Source organism: Neovison vison, chromosome 7 (genome assembly GCF_020171115.1).
Source record: "Neovison vison isolate M4711 chromosome 7, ASM_NN_V1, whole genome shotgun sequence".
Lineage (NCBI taxonomy): Eukaryota > Metazoa > Chordata > Mammalia > Carnivora > Mustelidae > Neogale > Neogale vison.
In genome coordinates, this window is record NC_058097.1 from 41503639 (window position 1) to 41530498 (window position 26860).

General features: G+C 54.4%; 1 protein-coding gene across 1 annotated transcript; it reads left to right on the forward strand.

Annotated features, from left to right (window-relative positions):
* Positions 1-418: 418 nt before the first annotated feature.
* GPI (glucose-6-phosphate isomerase) lies at positions 419-26771 on the forward strand. Its single transcript, XM_044256287.1, has 18 exons — positions 419-623; positions 1893-1983; positions 2342-2410; positions 4005-4124; positions 8425-8508; positions 8638-8784; positions 9348-9419; positions 9917-9961; positions 11243-11296; positions 22335-22395; positions 22812-22855; positions 22966-23118; positions 24264-24393; positions 24516-24592; positions 25466-25594; positions 25817-25892; positions 26197-26263; positions 26364-26771. Exons 1-18 carry the CDS (start codon positions 502-504, stop codon positions 26497-26499), a joined length of 1677 nt encoding a protein of 558 aa, XP_044112222.1. The 5' UTR covers positions 419-501; the 3' UTR covers positions 26500-26771.
* Positions 26772-26860: the final 89 nt, after the last annotated feature.

Below are 26860 nucleotides of genomic sequence, written 5' to 3' on the forward strand. Positions count from 1 at the left end.
AAAAAGTCACCTCACTAGTCATTTCCCTTGGCCATTCTATTCAAAACTGCAACCCCAATTCCTAGCACCCTTACCAGCCTCTGACCTCCACCCCCCATATATTTTATGTATCACTTTGTGTCCTTAACACCTGGAACATGATTAGGGATGTGGAAGGTGCTGAATGAATGAATGAATGAATGGACAAAGGACGCTGGCAGGGGCATGAGGAGCTCGGCCTCTTTACCCCAGTCACTTCCATGCATAGACTGGCAGGCCAAGTGGCTGACCTGTTGCAGGCAGAGACAAAGCTAGGCCCCATAGCCTCAGATGCTGCCAAGGTCGCCCCGAGGGCGCGGACAGCGGCGGGGCGGGGCGGGACGAGGCGGGGACCGGGGCGGGGTTGGCGCTGCGCCTGCGCCATAAAGGCCGCTGCGCGCACACGGCCTCCGCTAGCCGCGCCGCCCGCCCCCTCTTCCTCCTCCGAGCTCGTCCAAGCCGGTGCACCCCACTGCTGTCGCCATGGCCGCGCTCACCCAGAATCCGCAGTTCCAGAAGCTGCAGAAATGGTACCGCGAGCACGGCTCTGACCTCAACTTGCGCCGCCTTTTCGAAGGGGACAAGGAACGCTTCAGCCACTTCAGGTGCGCGCGCCGGGCCACAGGCGGGGCGCGAACGGGCGGGAGCTGGCTCCGGGCGCTGGGGGTCAGGTGTGCAGGCCCGGGGCGGGCACGGCCCGGTCGGCGGTCCTTGTCCGTCCCCGGGGGTCCTTGGCCTCTCCCGGCCACGGATCGGGGCCCGGGCCCAGGCCTCCGTTCGTCCTTGACGCCTCCTTGAAGGAGGTTTTTGGGGGGCTCGCGGGCTCGCTGGAGGTATCGGAACTGGGCTGCTTAGTCATGAGAAGCAGGTTCCTCTGCGGTTTCGTCTCTGCAGGGGCATCTCTTTCTCCACCTCTTGTCGCCCCCTCCCCCCGCAGCCCCTGCCATTTGAGAAGGGACTCCTTCCGCAGTTGTGGGCAGGGGCCCTCGGTGACGCAGCAAGCGGGGAAGGGGCTGTCGCCTTCCCCCAGCTCCTGGCCCAGAACGGGTGGGGGACATCCGCGGGGTGTGATGAGGATGGACAGGCCGGGCGGGGGGGTTTGCATGGAACCGCGGAGAAAGGGTTGAGATGTGCGGGCATGATTTCTGCAAAAGAAGTTCGATGCGGGGTGCCTGGGTGGCTCAGTGGGTTAAGCCGCTGCCTTCGGCTCAGGTCATGATCTCAGGGTCCTGGGATCGAGTCCCGCATCGGGCTCTCTGCTCAGCAGGGAGCCTGCTTCCTCCTCTCTCTCTCTGCCTGCCTCTCTGCCTATTTGTGATCTCTCTCTGTCAAATTGATAAATAAAAAAAATCTTTAAAAAAAAAAAAAAAAAAAAAAAAAAAGAAGTTCGATGCGGAGACCTGTGAACGGCCAGGAAATGGAAAGGAGTCTGTTGGAGGAAATCTTGGGGAGCAGGAATCTCGGGGCGTTCTGGTGTGTGGTGCTGGTGGGTGTGTGGGGGAGGGGACGTCTGGGGCTCCAGACTGGAAGCCATCATGGCCTGCCCTGCGTTCAGAGTCGCAGCGTGGAAGCTCTGGGAGGGAATGGTCACTTTCCTGGCTAGGCAGGGGCGGTGCGCGCAGCTGTTTGGCTTCGCTGTTTGAGCGGAGAATGACTCTTCAGGAAGGGTCTACACCTGCCTTCTGTGTAAATGGCCCCTCTTTCACTGTGCTGCTGCTGCTGCTGCAGGTAACAGACACCACCGCTGTGCTGGGCAGCTGGGGCTTGTCTGGGGTGTGGCTCAGGGAGGATGTTTTTTTCTGGATGCAGCTCTGGTCAGGAATAGGCTGGGGAGAACTGGGGTGTGGTCACTGGCTTCTGCCATCTTTTTGCAGCTTGAACCTGAACACCAGCCATGGGCATATTCTGGTGGATTACTCAAAAAACCTTGTGACCGACACTGTGATGCAGATGCTGGTGGACCTGGTAATGTTCTGGTGTGGGGGGCTTGGCTTGTGACCCACGGCTTGGCAAGTGAGCTGAGCTCCTGGGAGCCCCCAGATCCTTGAGCAGCTTTATTTCCCTCTCTCGGTGGATCTTGGTCACTGCCTCTGTGTCCACCTACAGCTCTGAGCTCCTGCTCCCCTGGCTCAGGTTCTGAGCAGCATCCCAGGGGGCCCAGGGCCAGGTGTCGGAGCAGACCCTTCGCAGGCAGAGGGGGTGGACACCAGGCTGCAGCTATCTGTCAGCTCCACTGGGGGCTGCAGCAAGGCCAGAACTTGGTGGCTTGGGCTCTTGGTCACCGATGTGGATGGGATTAGGCCTTAGTATCTTCTCTTCTCAGGCCAAGTCCAGGGGCGTGGAGGCTGCCCGGGATCGCATGTTCAGTGGCGAGAAGATCAACTTCACAGAGGTGAGCTGGCCTGTGGGCAGCCGGCGCTGCATACCCTTCAGGGCCTCTTCCTTCCCTCTGGGGTTTATCTGACTGATGGCATCCCACTGTGTCTTCATCTCTTCTCTTAAGCAATGTTTTTGCTTAACGAGGGGCACAGAAACCTGTTTCCTAGAGTGGGTTGCAGGGCTGTGGGGTGCCTCTTCCCCGGGACTGGCCGTCTGGATCTGGTGAGCATGGAGTGGCTCCCGGTATCTGCCTAGTGAGAGCAGGTCTCAGGCCTGCAGGGATCTGGCTTCTTGAGGCATCCTCAGCGAGCTTAACTCTGGTCTCTTTGCTGCAAGTTTCTTGAGTGAAAAGAGGAATCTTAGGGCACAAGCTCAGCCTCTCCCGTGGTAAGCGTCAGTAAGAAGCCGCAATAAGGCCAGGCCTTGGGGGCTTGTTCCTGAGTTGCTGTGGCAGCCTGGAGGCATAATAACCACTGAGTGCTCCGAGTCCCTTCCTCACAGGGGTAACATCCTCCTTTCACACTCTAGGAAGCTGATGATCAGAGAGCAGATCACTTATCCAAGACATGTCTGTAAGAGACAGAGGTTTCAGACTCCATTTACCTCGCCCCTGGGCTAGGCTGAGGGGGGCTGCAGTCACAGAGGGCTTCCTGGAGGAGTTCATTTTCTTATGGAAGAGGGGACAGGAGTGAGGTTGGGCACGGTGAGGGCAGAGTGGCTTGAAGTCTTCCACCTTAATGGGCCTCTCCTTGGTTTGGAGTCCAGCCACCATCCCATTCCTGCCCATCTAGAGTCTTCAGATCTGTTTCCTTTAAGGACTCCTCTACCAGCTTCAGCTTGATGGGACTGTTGCTTTCACACAACAAGGCCAGCTTCTTGGCACCTGTCACAAGCCTACAGTTCCGTTTGTTTCTGGCAGTTAGTGTGTGTAATGGGGCTGCTTGGCAAGGGACATTTTGAGTTGCCTGCTTTGCTCCACAGCCAAGGGGCTGGGAATACTTTTTATTTTTTTTATTTTTTATTTATTTTTTTTTTTTTTTAAAGATTTTTTATTTATTTGTCAGAGAGAGAGAGAGGGAGAGCGAGCGAGCACAGGCAGACAGAATGGCAGGCAGAGGCAGAAGCAGGCTCCCCGCCGAGCGAGGAGCCCGATGTGGGACTCGATCCCAGGACGCTGGGATCATGACCTGGGCCGAAGGCAGCTGCTTAACCAACTGAGCCACCCAGGCGTCCCTGGGAATACTTTTTAGAAGGTGCCAGCAAAGACGCCATGTACTCTCACGGAGACGAGGAGATTAGCCTTAATGAGCCCCTGTCCTCTGAAGCTGTTTATTGCTTTGTGGTCCCCATTCTATTCTCTCTGCCAGTGCTCACTCTGTTCCTCTTTCAGAGCTGTTTCATGCTCTGAACAGCTAGGGACCATCTGGGCTTGCCCTGGTCTTCTCCTGATCTCTCTCCCCTTGTGACTGTCAGTAGACCTTGGGGCCTGCATGTCCAGTGGGGAAAGGGCTAAGCCGACTCCTGGACCATGTTGCACCGTGTGCTCCAGCATGCCTGGTGTGGCTGCCCTGGGCTGGGGTTTTTCATGCACTGACTGCTGTCCGCAGGAACGGGCAGTGCTGCACGTGGCCTTGCGAAACCGGTCAAACACACCCATTCTGGTGGATGGCAAGGATGTGATGCCAGAAGTCAACAGGGTCCTGGAGAAGATGAAGTCTTTCTGTCAGGTAAGCCAAGCCTGTGCTAGACATGCCCTTGGGCATGTGCACATGCATGGGACTGGCAATCTGGGGGCCTTGATGGGCCATCCACTCTGCTTAGAGACGACCATCGGCCCGTGTTCTGAGGGAATTTCCCTGCCCCTGTGGTGAGGGAACCTACCACCAGTCGCTACAGAGCAGTCTCCTTGTTGAACTCTAGGCAGCGGTGGGCTCCTGGTGACCGTCCCGCCAGCGCAGAGATGGGGAGAGAGAAGTGAGGTCCCTGAGGGGTGGGCTAGTAAGAGGAGAGACTTGCTTTTTCAAATCTCTTTAGTGATATGCCCTCCTTTTCTGGGCTAGAACTAGATAAAAATCAATGTTTTAACATTCGCTTGGCCATACCCCTGCGTTTGTAACATTTCCTGTGAGCTCTTCTGAAAGCTTCCTGTGCATGTGCTGTGGATGTGTACATCTGTCTCCTCCTCTTCGAAACAAATGTGCATACGCATTCTACGCGTTCACACACACGGGTTCATTTTTACATATCCTTCTGCAGCTTGTCTGTACTTAAAAATAAGAAATGTCCCTGGGTCTGTGTCAATGCTCATTAACTGTGCCCTCTTCTCCTGTTGAAGGATGGGGGAGTAGAGATTGCCTCAGAGACCAGCTAGAGATTTCCCCACATCAATTCCTGTTACCATGGTGTCTGTCCCAGGGGCAATTCTGCAAGGGTTAGTGGCCACCTTCAAGCCTGGGATACCAGGGTGAGGTGTGTGTGTGCATGCATGGTACGAGTGGGCCATGCTTGCTCTGGGAGTGGGAGTGATAATCTGGGCTCTGGTCAGCTTATCCCTGAGACCAGCGGCCCCTGCCTCTGGCTGGTCCAAGTCTGGTTGTTTTGGCTCAAAGCCACTTCAGACCTCAGATGGCAGAAGCGATCTGGCCATCCATCCTGGAAGCCTGATAAGCCAAGTGAATGGAACGTCTGAGGGTGAGGAGGGGGTTGGCAGCCTATTGCAAATCTGGATTCCAGAATGTTTCTTAGTTGTGGTGGGTACCTGTCATGGGCTTCGCGTGTAGGGAAGGGCCTTCCCAGCCATGGGTGGTGAGTGGTAGAGCTGATGTGCATTGGAAGCCCATTGCTCTGTCCAGTGAGCATGTGGGAGCTCATGTCTGCTGTATGGAGGAGCATGGTCCTGGCTGTCTGGGAAGCTATTTCCAGGAAAGCCCTCCCTTAACAGCTGGCTGCGGGATACCTGACTCAGACAGATGGGGTATTTATAGTTCAAAAAATGCTACCAAGTGGCAGCAGCTCCACGTAAGGAACACCCGGTGTGGCTGTGCTCTTAGAAGTTTGCCAAGGCTGGATTGAGGATGTTCACCGTGATCTAGATTCTAGTGGCAGAAATCAAAAACCACCTGAGTCTGGGGCACCTGGCCGGCTCAGTCTGTGGAGCATGTGACTCTTGATCTCAGGGTCGTGAGTTCAAGCCCCACATCGGGTGTAGAGATTACTTAAACATAAAATCTTTCTTTCTTTCTTTCTTTTTATTTATTTTAAAGCTTTTATTTATTTGAGACAGCACGCAAGCAGGGAGAGCAGCAGGCAGAGGGAGAGGGAGAAGCAAGCTCCCTGCTGAGCAGGGAGCCTGATTCGGGGCTCGATCCCCGGACCCTGGGATCATGACCCGAGCTGAAGGCAGAGGCTTTTTTTTTTTTTTTTTAAGATTTTATTTATTTATTTGAGAGACAGTGAGAGAGAGCATGAGTGAGGAGAAGGTCAGAGAGAGAAGCAGACTCCCTGTGGAGCTGGGAGCCCCATGCAGGACTCAATCCCGGGACTTCAGGATCATTATCTGAGCCAAAGGCAGTCGTCCAACCAACTGAGCCACCCAGGCGTCCCTGAAGGCAGAGGTTTAACTGACCTCTACATCCATTTAATTTTTATTTATTTTATTTTTTTTTTTTTTAAGATTTTATCTATTTGTTGGACAGGTATCACAAGTAGGCAGAGAGGCAGGCAGAGAGTGGAAGGGAAGCAGGCTCCCCAGTGAGCAGAGAGCCCGATGCGGGGCTCTATCCCAGGACCCTGAGATCATGACCTGAGCCGAAGGCAGAGACTTAACCCACTGAACCACCCAGGTGCCCCTCGTTTAATTTTTAAATAAATTTTTTTGGTAAGATTTTATTTATTTATTTGACAGAGAGCACAAGCAGGCAGAGAGGCAGGAAGAGAGAGAGAAAGGGAAGCAGGCTCTCTGCTCGGCAGAGATGTGGGGCTTGATCCCAGGACCCTGAGATCATGACCTGAGCCGAAGGCAGAGGCTTTTTTTTTTTTTTTTTAAAGATTTTATTTATTTATTGGACAGAGAGAAAGGTCACAAGGAGGCAGAGAGGCAGGCAGAGAGAGAGGGGGAAGCAGGCTCCCTGCTGAGCAGAGAGCCCGACTCGGGGCTCGATCCCAGAACCCTGGGATCATTACCAGAGCTGAAAGCAGAGGCTTTAACCCGCTGAGCCACCCAGGCGCCCCTGTCCCCTCCTACTTTGCTCAGTGGTGACCTTTATAACAAACAGGGTATTACAGAAATGACAGATATAATTTCCGATGCTAGCTCAAGGAAATAAAGGACCCTGAGGCACTCTGCCTTGCCAAGCTCTCTTGGATCACTCATTTGGGGAAATCAGATGTCTTGTGATAAGGACACTCAGCCTGTAGAGAGGTCCACAAGGTAAGGAACCTAAGCCTCCCAAAAGCTGCACTAACTGCTAGAGAGTCATCTTGGTAGCAGATCCTTCAGGCTCCACCCATCAAGCCCTCAGAGGAGTGCTAACCTTGGCCAACATCTTGTTTACAACCTTAAGAGACCAGAACCAGCCAGCACAGCCACCGCCAATCCTGGTTCGTAAAAATGTTGATTGTTGTTGACAGATGCCAAGTTTTGGAGCCATTTATTATATACCAATAGAAAACCAGTATTGTATATCTTTCCCTAAACCAGTAACACCTAGCAGCTTTTTTTTCCCCCAAATAAGGCTATCAACGGCCATAGGAAATTTTCCATCAATACAGAAATAAAGTCGCTCAGCTTCTCAACCCCTTAACCTCACCATTAAAGTTTCATTACAATAAAGCATCCCAGAGAAGAAAATTGTACGTCTTAAACAGGATCACACACACTCTTTATTAGACCGGATGGGGTTTTATGACACGTGCCTATTCTGCAACTTCCACTTTCAACTTCACAGCAGATCCCGCACAGTGGGGCAGCTCAGGGTAACCACAGCCCCCTCCTACCTGCTGGTGCCCCAAACAGAAAATCTTTAAAAAATTTTTATTTAGGGGCACCTGGATGGCTCAGTGGGTTAAGCCTCTGCCTTCGGGGGCGCCTGGGTGGCTCGGTGGGTCAAGCCTTTGCCTTCACCTCAGGTCATGATCTCAGGGTCCTGGAATCGAGCCCCGAATCGGGCTCTCGGCTCAGAAGGGAGCCTGCTTCCTCCTCTCTCTCTGCCTGCCTCTCTGCCTCCTTGTGATCTTTCTCTCTGTCCAATAAATAAATAAAATCTTTAAAAAAAAAAAAGCCTCTGCCTTCCGCTCAGGTCATGATCTCAGGGTCCTGGGATCAAGCCCCACATCGGGCTCTCTGCTCAGCAGAGAGCCTGCTTCCCTTTCTCTCTCTCTTTCTACCATTGTTTTTGAGACCAGATTTTCTCAGAAGCCTTCTCTTTGACCAAAATGTTTTCTGTGTTACCACCTTAGGCCTTTTGGAGGTCTAGACAAGGGAAGGTCTTAAAACGACACCCTCTGCTTCCCCTTCATATTGTGCTTTTTGTTAGAGTGTCCTGCCTTTGATCTTTGCCAAGGAGCCATCTCTTCATTTTAGCATCTGTTGTTGCCTGGAGAAGCTGGGAATTTCTAAACCCAACAATTCCTGGCTTGCTTTGTTTGTTGGACATTCTACCTTTAGTTTATTTCTCTATTCTTGGGTTTTATTGTAAGCACCAGGAGGCTGGCTGCCTATCTGGTCGTCCTGTCCCTGGCACAGACCAGTCCCGGTAGTTGGCATTCCACATTTCTCGGTCTCTAATTCATTAGGTTCTGCTGAGAGTTTGCCCTTGTTTTGTGAATTCTGAGAGGTGGGGGTGTCCCCCACTTTGCTGATGATGAAATAGGGTTTAGCTGGGGCCGAGTATGGCAGGCAGCTGCCAGTGTGGTCTCTGTAGGCCCCAGCGAGCACCTGGACGTTGGACCTGAGCTGTGAGGATGCTTTTGAGCACCAGCGTGTCCTTGGGGCTTGGGACTGAACGCATCTCTCCCGTTCTGTGCCAGCGCGTCCGCAGTGGCGAATGGAAGGGGTACTCAGGCAAGCCCATCACGGACGTCATTAACATCGGCATTGGCGGCTCTGACCTGGTGAGGAGTCTTCCCTGGGGACGGGGTGAGGGGGCCCACCCAGAGCCTTGGTTTTTCCAGGGGGAGACCTGGTTTCCTCGTCCCTGTGGTCCCTGGAATCTTGTTTTCTGACGTTGCGGCTCCTCACAGGGACCCCTCATGGTGACCGAAGCCCTTAAGCCATACTCTTCAGGAGGTCCCCGGGTTTGGTTTGTCTCCAACATCGACGGGACCCACATCGCCAAAACTCTGGCCACCCTGAATCCTGAGTCGTCCCTGTTCATCATTGCCTCCAAGGTATGGGCCTGGGTCCTGGCTTGGCTCCTCAGCCCTGTGCGGGGGGTGGGGGTGGGGGGAGTGGAGGCTTTGCCAGTGTTCTGGCTCACTGTGCTTTGTGGATCGGGTCAGGCTTGCTGCCCTCAAACTGTTCTTGGCAGGCGACACACACGGTTTCCTGATGGAAGCCTGAACTAGTCAGAACCTTCATCTTAAGGCCACATCCGTTTGCTTTCTGGGATCTGTGCCCAGCCCGGGACTGTTCTTGTCTTTTGAGACCTCGGTGCTTAATGTCTGCTCCTTTCTGATCCCAAAGCCATGCCCAGTTAACGTAAGGGTTTTGTCTGCTGTTTACGTTTTCCTCGGCTTGTGAAGTCCTGGACCCCAGGACGATGGTACTACTCCTTCTAGGCCCCTACCCCAGACCCAGCCACTCGCTGTGGCTTTGTGGACAGGTGGGCAGAGGTTATGTGGGGCGACTGTCACTGCTTGTGACCAGTGGGCACGCACATGGCCACTGGGCCCTGACTCCAGGCCACACTGAGCCTGAGCTGGGGATTGACTGCTCTACTTTCTGGCCGCAGACCTTTACCACCCAGGAGACCATTACGAATGCAGAGACGGCGAAGGAGTGGTTTCTCCTGTCGGCCAAGGACGTGAGTGCTGGGGTGGGAGGTGGGCAGTGTGTGCGCGGGGAAGGACAGAGTGGGCTGCCCCATCCACCTGAGAGGCCTTATCTGATACTGTTGCCATGTTTCTCCCGAAGTTGGCTGCAGGAGGTAGCCTGTCTTGGTGCCTGCTTTTTAGACATTTGGCTTTGCTAGTCCGAGACATGTCAGATGTGCTAGAACCTGCTGGAACTAGCTGAAGGCACTTCAAGGTCTCTTGGCTCTGGCAGGATCCTCTCTGCCCCTGGCCACACCCACTTTACAGGGGAGGGAACCTGGGCCTCGGATGCCTGTGTGGAAGGATGGGCCTCTGACTCTTCTGTCCCCTTCCCCTTGACATGGGGCTCCTCTGACAGCCTCAGAGTCAAAGCCTGGAAATAGTCTGTCCCACCCAGGGCCTTGGTTTCTCCAGAGACGGGAGGCTTACTTTCCTCGGGTGGCCCCCCTGGGATGGGTCTGGTGTAACCCGGCTCTGTCTCTTGTAGCCTTCTGCAGTTGCGAAGCACTTTGTTGCCCTGTCTACCAACACGGTAAGTGCCCGTGTGGCCTCCCAGACTTCCTTCCCTGGGAGGGCCCAGATCATGTCAAGGTCACGGCCTATCAGAATACTCAAGTGCAGCTGTCAGTCCCAGGTCTGGGGATCTTGGCTCAGCTGATGGGATAGAAGGGCCGGTTGCCTGTGAGGGATATGAACTGCAAACCATCCCTTTTGCTTCCTCCATTTGCATCAAATCTCTGTAGCTCCAGAGAGGCATCCAGTTGGCTGTGTCCACCTCTCAGGCCTGACTGATGTCCAGAACTCTCCACATACATGACCTCCTTTGGCCTCTCCCCACATGGGATGTGTGGCGTCGAGGTGGGGGTACATCCCATTTCTTCATGAGGAGGTTAAGCCCCAGGGAAGGATTTTGGCACAGCGACTGGCTGAGTCAGTGGTGCCGGGATGAGAACGTTGCCCCTGTCCGCCCAGCCTGAGGCTGTTGAGAGGTGTAGGCCAGGGTTGGGGGGGCAGGGCGGAGCTGAGTGCCAGCAATAACAAACCAGGTGAGCACTTGTGGTGCAGTAGGCTTGGTCCGCGGCTGTGGGAGAGCTGGAACACCCTCCAGTTGTCCTGACTGCTCCCTCCCACCTCGTCCACCCCTCTTGTCCGACCCCCACCCCTGCCCTCCAGTGCTAACCTGCCCATGGTGGGGAGGCAGGGGGACGTGTTCGGGCTGGCTCACCACAGCACCACTATGTGCCTGCTGCTGACCGAGCTCATGCTGGGCAATAGAAGGGGTCGCCGACCCGGTCTGCCCAGAGGCGCAGAGCACCCAAGGGGTAGGATGTGTTATCTCCTCAAGGCTTCCTGCAGCAGAGTCCCCATCCCTGATAGCGGAAGGGCTGGACAGGGGTCCTCGCTGGGGGACACCTGGCCTCAGATGTGGGCCCCGCTCTGCTCGGCCTCCGGCCCTTGGCACAGTTTCCCGTCTGTCCTGGATGGGTCAGTGTCTGTACCCCGACGGTTCTAGGCAGCGGCTCTTGGAGGACGATGTGTGGGGCCAGGCCCATGCATGGGCTGGGCAGCCTCGCTCAGCCAGAGGGCTTCACAGGCACCAGGCCACGGGTGCTGCCACATGGGAGCTGGCCTCGGCAGTTCTGGGTTGGCCGCTGCTGGTTCCTTGCCTGGACTGAAAGGCCGCTCCAGCCCTGCCCCGTCCAACCATCCATCCGTCCGTAGCTTGGACAGCGGGACACCTGGCACCCTGGAGCTCCTGTTCTTATCCAGCTAACATAGGTTTTCTTCCTTCTCTCCCTTTGCCCCTTTTTAGTCCAAAGTGAAGGAGTTTGGGATTGACCCTCAAAACATGTTCGAGTTCTGGGATGTAAGTAAAGGCACATCCTTGTGCTGGGTGAATTATGTGTCCTGGGTCAAGGCATGACCACCGTGGCACAGATGAGGGGCTTGTGAGGTCAGGTCAACATTTACTGTGCACCTGCTGCATGCCTGGCTCTGGGAGGGGCTGAGAGGCCCTCAGGGAGGCTCGTGGGGGCAGGAGCAACCCCGTCGGGAGGAGGGCTCCACTTCTACCTGGGAGGGCTGAGCTTGCCGGGCCAGGCTAATGCTCCCTGGGGCATCTGCCAGCAGCACCCACTGGGGGGTAACCGGAGCCACCCCTGCCCCCCTTCACTGAACTGAAGTTGTGAGTTATTCTCAGTGATGACCTTTCTCCATACTTGCAGCATCGGTCTCTAAAGGCCACAGGGCAGGGTGAGGCAGGGTGTGTGACCGGGCAGGCCCGGTCAGGAGGTACAGGAACAGCTGAAAGGTGGCAGAAAGGAGGCGCCAGGCCTGGGGCCTGCTTGGGCCCTTGTCAGGCAGCTTGCAGCACAAACCGTGCTGGGGCGAGTCTAGCAGTAGGGGGTCACGGACTCATCCCTGCTGGGGGTTGGGGGAGAGGGGGTGGGAGGCCCCTGGTGCCAGGCAGCTAGTGGGGAGGGGCACCTTGCCTTGGGCGGCTGGCTTGCACATTGTCCTGGGGAGAGGGTTCACGCTGTGGGATGCAGGGTGCAGTGTGGGCTCTATGAACCCAGGGGGCACTGTTCTAACACATGACTGGCAGGCGCACCAAGGAGGGCATCCTCTGGTTGGGGATTTTCCCAGGGAGGGGTGGGGGTGGGGTCAGTTTTCAGGCCTTTAGACTGGAAGCTATTCGCTTGGTGGTAGCATCCACAGTTTTCTCCCTTGAAAACTCTACAGGCCTTGGAGTCTGGGAGAACATCAAGCCCTAATGTCCTGAGGCGTCTGTTGTGTGTAATGAGTTAACTTCTTTCTAGAATGGGACTAATTATGTACCATCCTTGGAAAAATTGAGAAGTCACTCAAAGCATTTTCTGCATCCTGTGGCTCAGATGAGGAAGCCCAGTCGAGAGAGATCGGGCAGCTTCTAGCAAATGTTGCATGTCTGATAAAGTAGGGGAGGCACCTGCTACCTCTTCTCTGGGATCTGGAGCCTCAACAGGTGGTGGTCAGGGACAAAAGGGGCTCCTGCTAGCCAAACCCCTGTGTGGGTTTTCACTGCCTGTAACTTCCCAGCATGTAGAGGTGATTGGGGTGCGGCTCAGGGCGAGGCCCAGGCCTCCCAGGTAAGGCCTGGGAATGACAGTTGGGCACACAAATGTGGGGCTGGGGCCGGGTAGTGAGGCATGAATGGCCAAGGGGGACACAGTGAAGGCCTCTTGGGCCAGGCCAGGCAAACCACATACACAGTGGCTAGAAGAGGGGACCTGCCTGGGTCGCTAAGGATGTATATTGTTTTGAGTCAAGAAGGTGACATCTGAGGAGCCAGGGATGGGTGAAACTTGGAGCTAGTATCTCTTAGGCAAAATAGAAGGTCAGGCCAGACCTAGGGATGTTGTGCTGGCTCTAAGGTAAGATTCAGAAGAGGCCATTCTGGTAGGGGGACATCTAAGTGGTGAGGCCTGGTTAGTTAGTCACGGGTAAGCTTCGTGCTAGGATCACACAGAGATATGGTGGTAAATGATGGGGTTTCTCAGGGCTCAACCAGAGTTAGTATGCATTGGGAGAGCTAACTTTGGCTGGCGGGGTCTGAAGAGGAGCCAGGATAGGTAAAGGTAATGATAAGGTCGGCGAATTCTGGAAGACACAGGTTTCAAGATGGTTCTGTCGAGTAAGGTCTGCGGAATGAGAGTCACATACAGGTACTTACACCTTGATCTGTGAGTTGAAGTCCCTGGCATGGGACAGGTGTATGCATTGGAGTCTATCCGACTGGTTCTACAAAGTGAGTATCAGGTGATGGGTGTCTGATCACTCAAATGAGGTGATTAAAAAAAAAAAAAATGAGGTGATTAAAACTCAGAATTAGGCAAACCTAGGTAAGTGCCCTGAGCTGCGTCAGCTGCCTGGCTCTTGGCAACCTGACCAGGTGTGATGAAAAGAGCTCAGGGGTTGCAGAGGCCTCTGAGGACCTGGAACCAGCTCAGGGTCCTGGCAGGGGTTTTGTGGGGGGAGGGGGCGGAGCTCAAGGGGCCCAGAGAAGTAAAAGGTAGGAATATACTGAATTGTGAAAGGTAAGGAATGGGGAGTTGGGACAAGTGATGAACAGACAGGAGCTCCGTTGGTAAGGTGTAATCCGAGAGGCTCGTGGTAGATAAAGGCCTAGAGAACCACATCTGCAGGGTGAGGTATCTGAGGCCCAAGTCTCAGGGACCAAGAGGGTCTCACCCGTTTTCCCTCAGGCTGAGGTAGGCAGCCAGGAGCAAGCAGTCTGGTCTGAGGAAAGACTCCTTTCAGGTTAGGTTTGTACGGTGGAGTCTGCCCAGGGAACCTTGTCCGTCTGAGGTCACAGGAGCTGGAATCAGACAAGGTGTATGTAACTAGGTTTCTTAGGAAGGCCTAAGGAGCCAAGATGAGGCACATAAAGGTAGAAGGTGGGTAGCTTGGGGCACTGGGTGGCTCAGTGGGTTAAAGCCTCTGCCTTCAGCTCGGGTCATGATCCCAGAGTCCTGGGATCCAGCCCTGAATCAGGGGCGGGTGTGTGTGTGTGTGTGTCTCTGCTCAGCAGGGAGCCTGCTTCCTCCTCTTTTCTCTGCCTGCCTCTCTGCCTGCTTGTGATCTCTGTCAAATAAATCTATAAAATCTTAAAAAAAAAAAAAAAAAAGTGGGTAGCTCAGGTAAGGACACCAGAGCCAACAAAGGGCAGACATAGTCGAGTCTGACAAGTGAGTACTAGAAATGCCTGATTGGGTCCAGGTGAGAACTGTGTCCTCAGGTGATAGACATCTAGTGGTTCTGGGGCTCCTCAGGTTGACTATCCTGGAGGTGGTCCTGAGTCCTGTGGGCTAAGACAAAAGCTGGAGTCAGGCAGAGGGATGGACAGCTGTGTGCATCTGGAAGGTGTATGAGTTCTGGGTCTGGCTTAGGTATGTAGAACAGGTATGTCTGGTGGGCCTTGAGAGGGGAGGTGAGATTCAGGTTTGTACATTTGGGGTCCTGAACAGGTAGGGTCTGAATTGCTGAGGTCGGGTTCTGGTTTGTATTCTGAACTGAGGAGCTAGGGTCAAGCATAGGTGGGCAGAGCTGAGTTTTTCAGGTAACATCTGTGAAACCACGGGCAAGCAGAGGTAGATTGACCTGAAGAGCCATGGTTAGTGTCATTCAACTCTGTCTCGCCATTGAATTTAGGTACAGGTAGGTAGACCAGATCTGTCAGGTAAGGCCTAGAGAGGCCATGTTAGGCTTATCTAGAAAGAACTCTATCTTTTAGACGATCTCTGAGGTGATGAAGGGACATCAGGAGGATAGGCTTGGTCTCTCAGCTGAGATCTCAGGAGCCAGGATTGAGTGCAGGTGACTTGATCTGGATCTCCCAGGTTCAGGTCAAAATAGGCAGACAGAACTGCACTTCTGCCTATCTTATAGAGCTCTCTCACAAAGTTGATGAGTTTGTGGTCAGGTACAGCTATGTGAGATTGAGTTTCTCAGGTGAGGTCTGCGGAGTCTGTATCTGGCAAGGGTTTGTATCCTTGGGACTGGCCATAGGAGCTCAGCACAAGTGAATACAGCAGGGTTTGTCAGGTAAGATTTGTGCCACCAAGATCAGGGCAGGTTCATAATGCTAGGTCTCTCCAGTGAGATCTAAAATAGTTCCAGCTGAGTCCAGGTAAGAACTGAATGTCTTAGATGTAAACAACTGAGAGGAGGTACAGGTAGGCAGAGCTAGCCCACTTTGTACAGTGTCAGGAGCCACGAGCAAGCACATGTAGGTAGATCTGGCCTCCCAGGTGAGGTCTGAGGACCCAGGGTCAAGCACAGGTAGGCAGAACTGGCCCACCAGGTGAGGTTTGAGGAACCAGGATCAAGTACAGGTAGGTAGAACTGGCATGCCAGATATGATACGAGGAGCCAAGGTCAAGTATAGGTAGGTAGAACTAGCCTATCAGGTAGAGTCTGAGGAATTGGGAGTCGAGCCCAGGTAGGTAGATTTGGTTGCTAGGTGAGGTCTCAGGAGCCAGGGTCAAGCACAGGTAGGCAGAACTGGCCCATCAGGTATGGTCTGAGGACCCAGGGTCAAGCACGGGTAGGTAGAACTGACACCATGTGAGGTCTGAAGAACCAAGGTCAAGCACACAGGTAGGCAGAGTTGGCCTGCCAGGTGAGGTCTGAGGAACCAGGGTTAAACACAGGTAGGTAGAATTAGCCTATCAGGTGAAGTCTGAGGAATTGGGAGTCAAGCCCAGGTAGGTAGATTTGGCTTGCTAGGTGAGGTCTAAAGTACCAGGGAATTAGGCCACCAAGTATGGTCTGAGGAGCTAAGGTCAAGCACAGGTAGGTAAAACTGGCTCAGGTAGGTAAAACCAGATAAGGTCTGAAGGTCACGTACAGGTAGGTAGACCTGGCCTGCCAGGTATGGTTGAAGGAGCCAAGGTCAAGCACAGGTAGGCAGAGCTGGCCTGCCAGGAAGGTCTGATGAGTCAAGGTAGGTAGAGCTGGCATACCAAGTGTGGTCTGAAGAGCCAAGGTCAAGCTCAAGCAGGTAGAACTGGGCTGCCAAGTAAGGTCTGAAGAACCAGGTCAAGCACAGATAGAACAGGACTGCCAGGTATGATCTGAGGGGCCAGGGTCAAGCATAGGTAGATAGAACTAGTCTACCAGGTGAAGTCTGAGGAAGTGGAATCAAGCACAGGTGGGCAGATTTGATTTGATAGATGAGGTCTGAGGAACCAGGGTCAAGCACAGGTAGGTAGAACTGTCCTGCCAGGTAATGTTTGAAGAACCAAGGTCAAGGACAGGTAGGTAGAGCTGGCCTGCCAGGTATGATTTGTGGGGCCAAGGTCAAGCACAGGTAAGTAGAACTGGGCTGCCAGGTATGGTCTGAGGAGCCGGGGTCAAGTACAGGTAGGTAGAATGGGCCTGTCGGTTATGGTCTGAGGAGCCAGGGTCAAGCACAGGTAGGAAAAGAGCTGGCTCATCAAGTGTGGTCTGAGGAGTCAAGGTCAAGCACAGGTAGGTAGAACTGGCTTGCCTGTTATGATCTGACGGGCCAAGATCAAGCACAGGTAGGTAGAACTGGCCTGCCAGGTATGGTCTGAGGAGCCACGGTCAAGCACAGGTAGGTAGAACTGGCTCACCAAGTGTGGTCTGAGGAGCCAAGGTCAAGCACAGGTAGGTATAGTTGACCTGCCAGGTATGATCTGATGGGCCAAGGTCAAGCACAGGTAGGTGCAACTGACCTGCCAGGTATGATTTGATGGGCCAAGGTCAAGCACAGGTAGGTAGAACTGGCCTGCCAGGTATGGTCTGAGGGGCCAAGGTCAAGTACAGGTAGGTAGAACTGGCCTGCCAGGTGAGGTCTGAAGAACCAGGGTCAAGCACAGGTAGGCAGAGCTGGCCCGCCAAATGTGGTCTGAGGAGCCAAGGTCAAGCACAGGTGAGGTAGAACTGGTGTGCCGGGTATGATCTGAGGGGCCAAGGTCAAGCATAGGTAGCTAGAACTAGCCTGTCAGGTGAAGTCTGAGGAACTTAAATCAAGCACAGGTAGGCAGACTTGGTTTGCTAGGTGAGGTCTGAGGAACCAGGATCAAGCACAGGTAGGTAGAACTGGCCTGCAGGTGAGGTCTGAGGAGCCAAGGTCAAGCACAGGTAGGTAGAACTGGCCTGCAGGTGAGGTCTGAGGAGCCAAGGTCAAGCACAGGTAGGTAGAACTGGCCTGCAGGTGAGGTCTGAGGAGCCAAGGTCAAGCACAGGTAGGTAGAACTGGCCTGCAGGTGAGGTCTAAGGAGCCAAGGTCAAGCACAGGTAGGTAGAACTCACCTGCCAGTTGAGGTCTGAGGAATCCATGGTCAAGCACAGGTAAGTAGAACTGGCTTGCCATCTATGGTCTGAGGAGCTAGGGTCAAGCACAGGTAGGTAGAACGGGCATGCCAGGTATGATATGAGGGGCCAAGATCAAGAATAGCGATAGAACTATCCTGTCAAGCACAGGTAGGTCAATCTAACTTGCTAGGCAAGGTCTGAGGAGCCAGGGTCAAGCACAGGTAGGCTCTCTCAGGCACTATAGCCTATCATGTGAAGTCTGAGAAACTGGAATCAAGCACAGCTAGGTAGCCTGCCAGGTGAGGTCTGCAGAAGTGGAATCAAGCAAAGGTAAGCAGATTAGGCTTGCTTAGGTGAGGTCTGAGGTACCAGGATGAAGTCCAGATAGGCAGAGCTGGCCCACCAGGTAAGGTCTGAGGAGCTAGGGTCAAGCACAGGTAGGTAGAATAGGACTGCCAGGTATGATCTGAGGGGCCAAGGTCAAGCATAGGTAGGTCGAACCAGCCTATGAGGTGAAGTCTGAGGAACTGGGGCCAAACATAGGAAGGCAGAGCTGGCCCACCAGGTGAAGTCTGAGGAGCCAGGGTCAAGCACAGATAGGTAGAACTGGTCCAGTGAAGCCTGAGGAGCGAAAGTCAAACACAAGTAGGTCAATCTAACTGCTAGGCAAGGTCTGAGGAGCCAGGGTCAAGCGCAGGTAGGTAGTATGGTCTCAGGGGCCAAGGTCAAGCATAGGTAGGTAGAACCAGACTATGGGAGGACGTCTGAGGAACTGGGATACAGCACAGGTAGGTAGATTCGGCTTGCTAGGCAAAGTGTGAGAAGCAGGGTCAAGCACAGGTAGGCAGAGCTGGTCCAGTGGGTACAGTATAAGGAGCCCAGAACATACACACAAGATAGGCAGAGCTGGTTTTACTAGCTGCAGTGGGAGAACGTGGGGCTCGTCAGGTATACAGATCTGGCTTGCCACGTGTGGTCTGAGGACCCAGGGTCACAGGCAGGAGGGCAAAGCCCATCTGCCAAGTGTAATGTTTTGAGAAGGCCTGAAGAGTTGGGGTCCTGAAGAGTTGGAACTAAGGTCCAGCCTAGATGGGCAGAGCTGGCCTGCCAGGTATGGACTGAGGAGGTCGGTGAGGTAGGTAGTCAGACTTTGAGCTGTTGGATTCAGGCAAGGGTATGTACCCTTGGATCTTCAGGGTGAGGCCTGAAGAAGGAAGGTGAAACCTAGGTGAGCGCAGTGGCCACAGGCGAGTCCCTATGGGGCTCGAGGAGGTCTGCGAGCCCTCTGGGTCTTGTCACTGAAGTCCTTGGAACATGGTTCTGGCTCACTTTTGTGAACCCAGGTGTTAGAGGGGAGGCTTGGAGAGCACGGCTCAGTCACAGGGAGGGAGAACCCCATCTCGTGCGGTAGGCGGTTCTCTAGGGCACAGGTCTGCAGAGATCTTTGTGTCCAATGAGCTGAGGCTCGTCGGTGAGCTATTGGTGGTCAGCTGTGGTCTGCAGGATGTGAAGGGCTAGTCAGACAAGGATAGAGAGCGGGTTTTCAGGTTAGGCCTGGGAGAGTTGAGGTCAGGCCTGTGTAGACAGAGCTGCTCACTCAGGAAGGTGTGAGGAGTCCGAGTTGGGCTTAGCAAGGTGAACCTGGGTCTGTTGGTTGAGATGTGAGGAGCTGGGGGTCAGGCAGAGACAGAGGACAGCTGGTGGAGCCTGGCTTAGGCGTGGCTGTGACCCTGCAGGGTGCGCCTTGGAAGAGGACCCAGGCAGGCAGAGTTGAGCTCGCAGGTGAAGCCATTGCATCCATCCATCCGTGTTTGGAGTTGTTATGAGTCTGCGGATGTAAAGCCATGGACAGAGGTATATAAAGGTGATCTTAGATGGGTCCTTGGCCCTGGGTTCAGGAACAAGTTGGCATCCCTAGGCTTGTTAGGTGAAATGGGTAGGCCTGCTCTAGCCTAGGAACTGGTGTGGTTGGTGAGGCCTGAGAACGCGGGCCAGGTGCAGGCGGGATCCTTGGTGTTAGGATCAGGCACAGGCTCTCCGTAGGGGAAAGCCAGAGTCACCAGCCTGGGGAGGTCTCAGGAACACTTAGGATCATGTAGGACAGATACAGTGCCTTGAGCCCATTCTCGGTACCCGGGTCACACATGATGGGCAGAGCTCACCGTATCGCAGAGACCCAAGGATCTGTAGCCAGGCCGAAGTGTGGTCTGTAGCATTGGGGTCCGACTGGCTTAGGGTCTGAATTACTCAGGTGGGAATAAAAGTAGATTATAACTGGTTAGATAAAGTGAGGGCTGGGGCAGGGGAGGGACAGGATACCGAACCGATGAGGAGCTACGTCTGTGAGGTGCGATCTGAAAGGGGCTTCTTGCAGGTAAAGTGAGTTCTAGAGATTATGTCTGGAAGAGGAGGTCTCAGAGGCTCAGGTCGGATGCTGCCATTGCTGAGCTCCTAAAAGTGAGGTCTGATGACCTGGGGCAGCCAAAATCAACAGCTTGGCAGTCCAGCTTCTAGAACTGAGCCTGTTTGGTGAGATCCAAGAGCCTGTGTCAGGCATGGTATGGCTTCTGGGACTGTGTCTGGTAAGGTTCCCCCAAACCTGGACTTTTTCCAGGTGAAGGGCCCCACCATTCATCTCATTACCTAAGCCAGAAACCTCTGGGGCACACGTGATTGTCTTGTTCTTTCAATTCTTCCTGTCTGATTTCCCGAATCAGTCCTCTGCCCTCCCTATCGAGGGTAGAATCGTGTTCCCGACGACCACCGGGGCTCCATGCTTCATCCCCCAGCACTGCCTCTCAGCTTCCACCCTCCTGTTCCCACCCCTTCCTTCGTCTAGAATGTGCTGTGGTTCCTCTTGCCCAACCTGTCTGGATGGGCCTCTAGTAGAGAATTAAGCCCTCATGCCCCAAGGCATCCAGTGGAGGTCATGAATTAGCATCTCTTCCTTGCTTCTAGGAGGGTGCTAGCCTTGGACCATCCTTGAGAGAATGGAGAAATGAAGCATTGAAAGTATTTCCTGTGGGGCTTAATTCTCTTCACTGTTGAGAAAGGCTGCTCTTACCACAGGACTTTGGTATATGCCATACTGGCTGTTGGAATGCCCCCCCACCCAGTGCTTTCCTAGGTAATGCCTGCTCGCTCTTTAGATCCAAGCTCATGTGCTCCCCAGATTGCTTTTATAATTGATTTCACTGCTGTATTTCCATTCTCCCAAGCACTTGGCGTTTCATTTCACATTTATTGGCATGATTATTCTATTTACATCTCTGGGGAGCCCTCATGGGCTGCTTCCATTGCCTGTGCTGGGAATATGGTAGGTGGTCCGTAAAAAGCTGTTAGGAAGATGGGAATGGATCTCTGAGGACTTAGGTGATACAGGGTGGAGTCCACAAGTGTGGCTAGGTAGGTCTTGGGGATGAGGCTGAGAAGACCTCTCAGGTATGAGCCCTGGGCCTGTCACTGTCCCAGGAGGCAAGGGGTCTGGCTGGGGCAAGGCCAAACCCAGGTTTATCGGTATCTGAGGAGGCAGGCCCAAGACCCAGGTAGAAGGTGCTGGATCTTTCATTGCTTGAGGAGTGTGCTTGAGTGTAGGTATGGGGCATTGGGTCAATTAGTCTGAGGATGTAGGGCCTGGCACAGGTATGAGGTGCTGGGTCTGTCACTGCTCAAGGAGGGCAGGCTGGGCCAGGCACAGGTAGATCCTGACCTGTTAGCATCCAGGTAGGTGGGCTAGTCACAGGTACCCTGGGTCTGTCCGTGTCTACAGAGGCTGGATATAGCTTTGAGGTACTAGATCTGTGTGTGTCTGAGGAGATAGGGTTTGGCACAAGTATGAGGCACCAGTTCTGTCAGTGTCCCTGAGGCACAGCCACACACAGGTATGAAAGTACTGGGTCTGTCAGTATTTGAAGATGCTTTGGCACAGGTATGAAGCACTGGATCTATCGGTGTGTGAGGGGACTGGACATGGCAAGGTACAAGATGCTGGTCTTTTGGTTCTGAGGAAGGGGGGCCTGGTACCAGGTATGGAAGCACTGGGTCTGTTTCTGAGGAAACCAGGCCTGGCACAGGTATGAAGCACTGGATCTGTGTCTGGGGAAACCGGGCCTGGTACCAGATATGAGGCGCTGGGTTTGAGGCACAGGCCGGGCCTGGCGCAGGTATGAGATGCTGGGGGGGTCGGTCTGTCTGAAGAGGAGGCCAAGCCTGGTGCAGCTATGAGGCATTGGGTGTGTATGTCTGAGGAGGAAGCCAGGCCTGGTGCAGGTATGAAGCACTGGGTCAATCGGTCTGTCTGAGGAGGAGGCGGCCAGGTCTGGCACAGGTATGAGGCTCTAGTTCTATCTGTCTGTCTGAAGAGGAGGCCAGACCTGGTGCAGGTATGAGGCACTGGTTCTGTCTGTCTGAGAGGAGGCCAGACCTGGCACGGTATGAGGCGCTAGGTCTGTCAGAGGAGGAGCCTGGGTCTGGCACAGGTATGAGGCACTGGGTCTGTCTGTCTATCAGAGGAGGAGCCCGGGCATGGCACAGGTATGAGGCCGTGGGTCTGTCTGTCAGAGGAGGAGGAACCTGGGCCTGGCACGGGTATGAGGCCCTGGGTCGGTCGGTCTGTCAGAGGAGGAGCCTGGGCCTGGCACAGGTACGAGGCCCTGGGTTTGTGTGTTTGAGAGGTGGTGGGGTCTGGCGCAGGTATGAGGCCCTGGGTCCGTCGGTCTGTCAGAGGAGGAGCCTGGGCCTGGCGCAGGTATGAGGTCCTGGGTCTGTCTGTATGAGGAGGAGGCCCGGCCTGTTGCAGGTATGAGGTACGGGTCTGTCTTTGTCTGAGGAGACAGGGCCAGCCATGGTAAGGTCTTCAGTTGAGTCCTGTGGCTCTGATCAGTCCCATGTAGTCTGCCCTGTTGGTCAGCACAAAGAGTTGCCAGCGCCTGCCTGCTGTCTTGCTTCCCAGAGGTGGGTTGGGTCCAGGCCCTCCGTGCTGCACCTGTGGAAGAGCTTTGCTCTCAGGGGGCAAGTTTTGTGGCAGGAGGGAGGGGGGCGGGGTGTGCCAACCTTTCCTCAGCACCTTTTCCTGTCTCTCCTAGTGGGTAGGAGGACGCTACTCGCTGTGGTCAGCCATTGGACTCTCCATCGCACTGCATGTGGGTGAGTGTGTGTCTGTTATGGCAGGGGACCAAGTTGTAGTCTGCGGTCAGGGATGGGGATCTCATGTCCCTGAGCACCCTTCTGACCCCACAGGCCACTGTGCTCTCCCCCATTGGCTGGAACATTTCTCTCAGGTCAGGCGGGCAGGCCTGACTTTTCTCTGGGGTTGGCAGATTGGCCTTTTCCTCTACCCTTCACAGCCGCTGTCCTGTTGTTTCCAGTGGTCGGTGAAGTTAGATCGGCCTTTGCGCTCAAGGCCGACTCTGGTTAGAGAGTCTTTCTGTGGGCCCGAGTCTTCCCAGGTCCTGTTTTTTCTGGCTGCACATCAGCTTTTCTTGGTTCCAGAAGAAGCTGTGTCCACTGCCACGAGGGCACTGGGCATGACCATTTCTGTTGATGCTGCTTTTGTGTCGCAGGATTTGACAACTTCGAGCAGCTGCTCTCAGGGGCTCACTGGATGGTAAGTGCTGAGGCTTGTGTTCTCCACTGGAGATGTCTGGTTGGTCCAGCTCCCTCCTTTCTTCCCTCCTGGGCAACTGCTCAGCTCCCACCCGCCCTCTCTGGTTGCAGGACCAGCACTTCCGTACGACGCCCCTGGAGAAGAACGCGCCTGTCATCCTGGCCATGCTGGGCATCTGGTACATCAACTGCTTTGGGTGCGAGACGCAGGCCATGCTGCCCTACGACCAGTATCTGCACCGCTTTGCGGCCTATTTCCAGCAGGTACCTGCTGCCAGGCCAGGCCTTGGGGCCCACCTATGGGGGGCCTGGGAGGCCCCGGAGCCCAGGGGTCCAGATTCTGGCCCCTCCGGTGGGTTTTTCCCCCAGCTGCCCTTGGGCACAGCCAAGGCCCACTTGTGTTCTGATTTCAGGGTAAATCTGTTGGTGAGTGTTGGCCGAATCCACCATGGGAGGATATTACTGGTTACCATGGTGGCCAGTCAGAAAGCACGCATCTCCCCTGGGTCATTGCTTTCTTGGCCATCACTCTGGGTGCCTGCCAGAGGGTGGGGCCACCGGCAGGGACCCCTGTGGCTGGTACTCCCTTTGCCCCTTCAGGAAAGCAAGTTCACACCCAGTCTGGGGTGCCCCGTTGGGCTACTCATGGCCCTCTGCTCCCCCCCCCACCAAGTCTCCCAGAACCCCTGGGGACTGAGTAGCCCCTCTCCTGCTCCGGATTCTGTTCTAGGCAGTCCTTCTACATGTGTCCCCGGTTGGTTTAGCATGAACCTGGTTTTTGCCCTGCAGCCCTTGGGCAGGCACAGCAGACTTGGGCCAATACCGCAAGCTGATTAAAGAGGCAGCCCAGTATCTGGTTGAGGTGACAGACCTCAAAGGCTGCACACCTTGGACTCCTGCCAGCCTCTCTTTTAAGACATGGTGGCCCTCTTTAACTGATGTCTTAAGAGAAAGGCTGACAGGAGTCCAAGGTGTGCAGCCTTTGAGGTCTGTCACCTCAAAAAGAGGGCCACCTGGCTGACTCGGTCAGAAGAGCATGCCAACTCTTGATCTTGGGGTCATGAGTTCAAGCCCCACGTGGGATGTAGAGATTACTTAAATAAATAAATAAACAAACTTAAAAAAAAGACATCCGTTAAAGAAACTGTGACCGATTTCTGCTCTTAGGGAAGTCTTTCTCAGACCTCCATACCCCCCCCCACCCCCGTCATGGCTCCTTCCTACAGGGTCTGAGCCAGAAAGCTGTGCGCCTGTGTCCTCGCGGGGGAGGGGAGATACAGGGGTACTGCCTGGGGACACCACACAGGGTTGGGAAGCTACGCGTAGTGTAGCCTGGGCAGGATTGGGGTACCGTACTTCAAGAAAAGCAAGACCTGCAGCTAGAGGGCTGGGTTTCTGTCCTGTTCCAGGGCGACATGGAGTCCAACGGGAAGTACATCACCAAGTCTGGCACTCGCGTGGACCACCAGACGGGCCCCATTTTGTGGGGGGAGCCAGGGACCAATGGCCAGCATGCCTTCTACCAGCTCATCCACCAAGGTACGGACCCTCTGGCCTGGGCAGGGGTGCGCTGTGCACGTGAAAGGCCAGCAGAGACCTCTCCCTCCGGTGGCTCCCGCGAGCTGGGATTGGCACGTGGGTGACCACTGTGCCCTTTACAGGCACCAAGATGATACCTTGTGACTTCCTCATCCCAGTCCAGACCCAGCACCCGATAAGGAAGGGTTTGCACCACAAGGTAAGAGCCTCATCCAGCCTCTCCTCACACTTTCTCAGGCTCACCTTACACCCGGGCTACTTAGGAGCTGCTGCTTTGGTTGGCAGTTATGCAAGTTTCCTATTCTTGCCATAATAAATTACACAAACTTCGTGGCTTAGAACAACATCCAGTTTTTGGTTTTCGTGGGTCTGAAGTCTAGCAGGCTCCGCTGGGTGTCTGCTCAGGGCAGGACCAAGGTCCAGTTTCCTTAACAGCAGCTGGGGGTCATGCTCAGCTTCAAAAAGCCGCCTTGGCCTGTGGCGCTGTCCATCTCAGAGCTAGCAGTGGGGGGTTGAGTCCTGCTCCAGCCTCGATTCTATCCTGCCCCTTCTCTTGCTCTCTCTGACTGACTCATTTGTCTTCAGTCTTCTACTTCTAAGAGCCCGTGTGATTACAGTGGGCCCATCTCTCCCTGTCACAAGGTCTGCTACCTTCATTCCATCTGTCATGTGATATAACCCATACAGGTGTAACAGCGGGGGTGGGGCAAAGGTCATGAAGCCAAGATCGATGGAGCCCTGAGTCAGGCTCTGTGCTCAGCAGGGAGTCTGTTTAGGATTGTCTGTCTCTTTCAGATAAATAAATAAATCTTTAAAAAAACAAGATAGATATTGCTAAGTTCTTAGCAGGGTCCTTGGCAAGTCACGTGTATCCCTTAAAGGGCAGTTACTGTTGTCACTTACTTTGTTGTGTCATCAGATGTGCCCTGCCGTCTCGTCGGCCCCCCCCCCCAACTTGAGCTCTACACTGGGGGCTGGGACTAACCCCACCTGGGAAGTGCCAGGCAATCTTGCCCCTCTGCCTGTAGCTCAGGCAGGACTTCCAAGTGGAACTGGGTGTGTCTCTTGTCAGATCCTCCTGGCCAACTTTTTGGCCCAGACGGAGGCCCTGATGAAGGGGAAGTCGACAGAGGAGGCCCGGAAGGAGCTGCAGGCTGCAGGGAAGAGTCCAGAGGCCTTGGAGAAGCTGTTGCCACACAAGGTCAGTACCTCTCCTGAAGTGGGCTTTGGTTGGCCTCCTAGAGCCAGAAGGATAAAGTTGTGGGGTTTGGGTAGGGATTCATGGCACGCCTGGGATGTCCTACCCAGTAGGAGGGACTGTCCTTACAGATAGGCATATCCCAACCTCTGGGGCAGGATGCACATCCCTTGAGGATTTGGGGGTCATAACTAACCGGGGGACATTCCCGGGTATTTTCTAAAGGTCTTTGAAGGAAATCGCCCAACCAACTCCATTGTATTCACCAAGCTCACGCCATTCATTCTGGGAGCCTTGATTGGTGAGTGGGGGTGGGGTGGGGAGTCCTGGCCTGGGGTGGGTTGGATAAAGCCGGTTGAGGGGCACCTGGGTGGCTCACAGGGTTAAAGCCTCTGCCTTCAGCTCAGGCCATGACCAGGGTCCTGGGATCGGGCCCCACATTGGGCTCTCTGCTTGGCAGGGAGCCTGCTTCCCCCTCTCCCTCTGACTGTCTCTCTGCCTACTTGTGATCTCTCTTTGTGTCAAATAAATAAATAAAATCTTTAAAAAAAAAAAAAACAAAAAACCGGTTGAGCCCTAATGTGCCCCATCTGTCACCTCTGCAGCCATGTATGAGCACAAGATCTTCGTTCAGGGTATCATCTGGGACATCAACAGCTTTGACCAGTGGGGGTGAGTAACTGCTCCTCAAGGGGAGGGTGGAGAATGTCTATGGATTTTACTTGCGAAGCTGGACCCTTCCTCTTACCATTCTTTCTCCTTGTCCTGGCAGGGTGGAGCTAGGAAAGCAGCTGGCCAAGAAAATCGAGCCCGAGCTTGACGGCAGTAGCCCAGTGACCTCTCATGACTCTTCCACCAATGGGCTAATCAACTTCATCAAGCAGGAGCGTGAGGCCAGAAGCCAATAAACTCATGCCCGGCTGCAGTCCCTGTTGTGACTGGTCCTTCTTGTCCCTCCTCACCAGAGATGCACTGCACGGTCCTGCCCGGAGCAGCCTCTGGTCGCGGGCTTGGCGCACAAGCCCTCTGGGGGAAGCTGGTCTGGAATTGCCACCCCGCCCTTCCATGTCCACGCACCCTCCGTTTTACCATCGGCTCAAGTGTTTCAGTGCAGCAGACTTTTCTGACCACGTTCACTTTGTTCATGTACCAGCTAGAAAAATAAAGATGCCAGAAAGGAGGTTGTGGGCTCAGCCTCTTCTCGTCTGCAGAAGGTGCTCTACCCAGGAGTTAGGTGCCTGGTAGGAGTGATGTGCCTTGCTTGATTGA

Bases quoted from the DNA above. Each gene is read 5' to 3' on its own strand.
- GPI (XM_044256287.1), top strand. From the start codon at position 502: ATGGCCGCGCTCACCCAGAATCCGCAGTTCCAGAAGCTGCAGAAATGG. The intron at 23,119-24,263 runs GTACCTGCTGCC...GTCCTGTTCCAG, and splicing joins TTGCGGCCTATTTCCAGCAG to GGCGACATGGAGTCCAACGG. The intron at 24,394-24,515 runs GTACGGACCCTC...TGCCCTTTACAG, and splicing joins CTACCAGCTCATCCACCAAG to GCACCAAGATGATACCTTGT.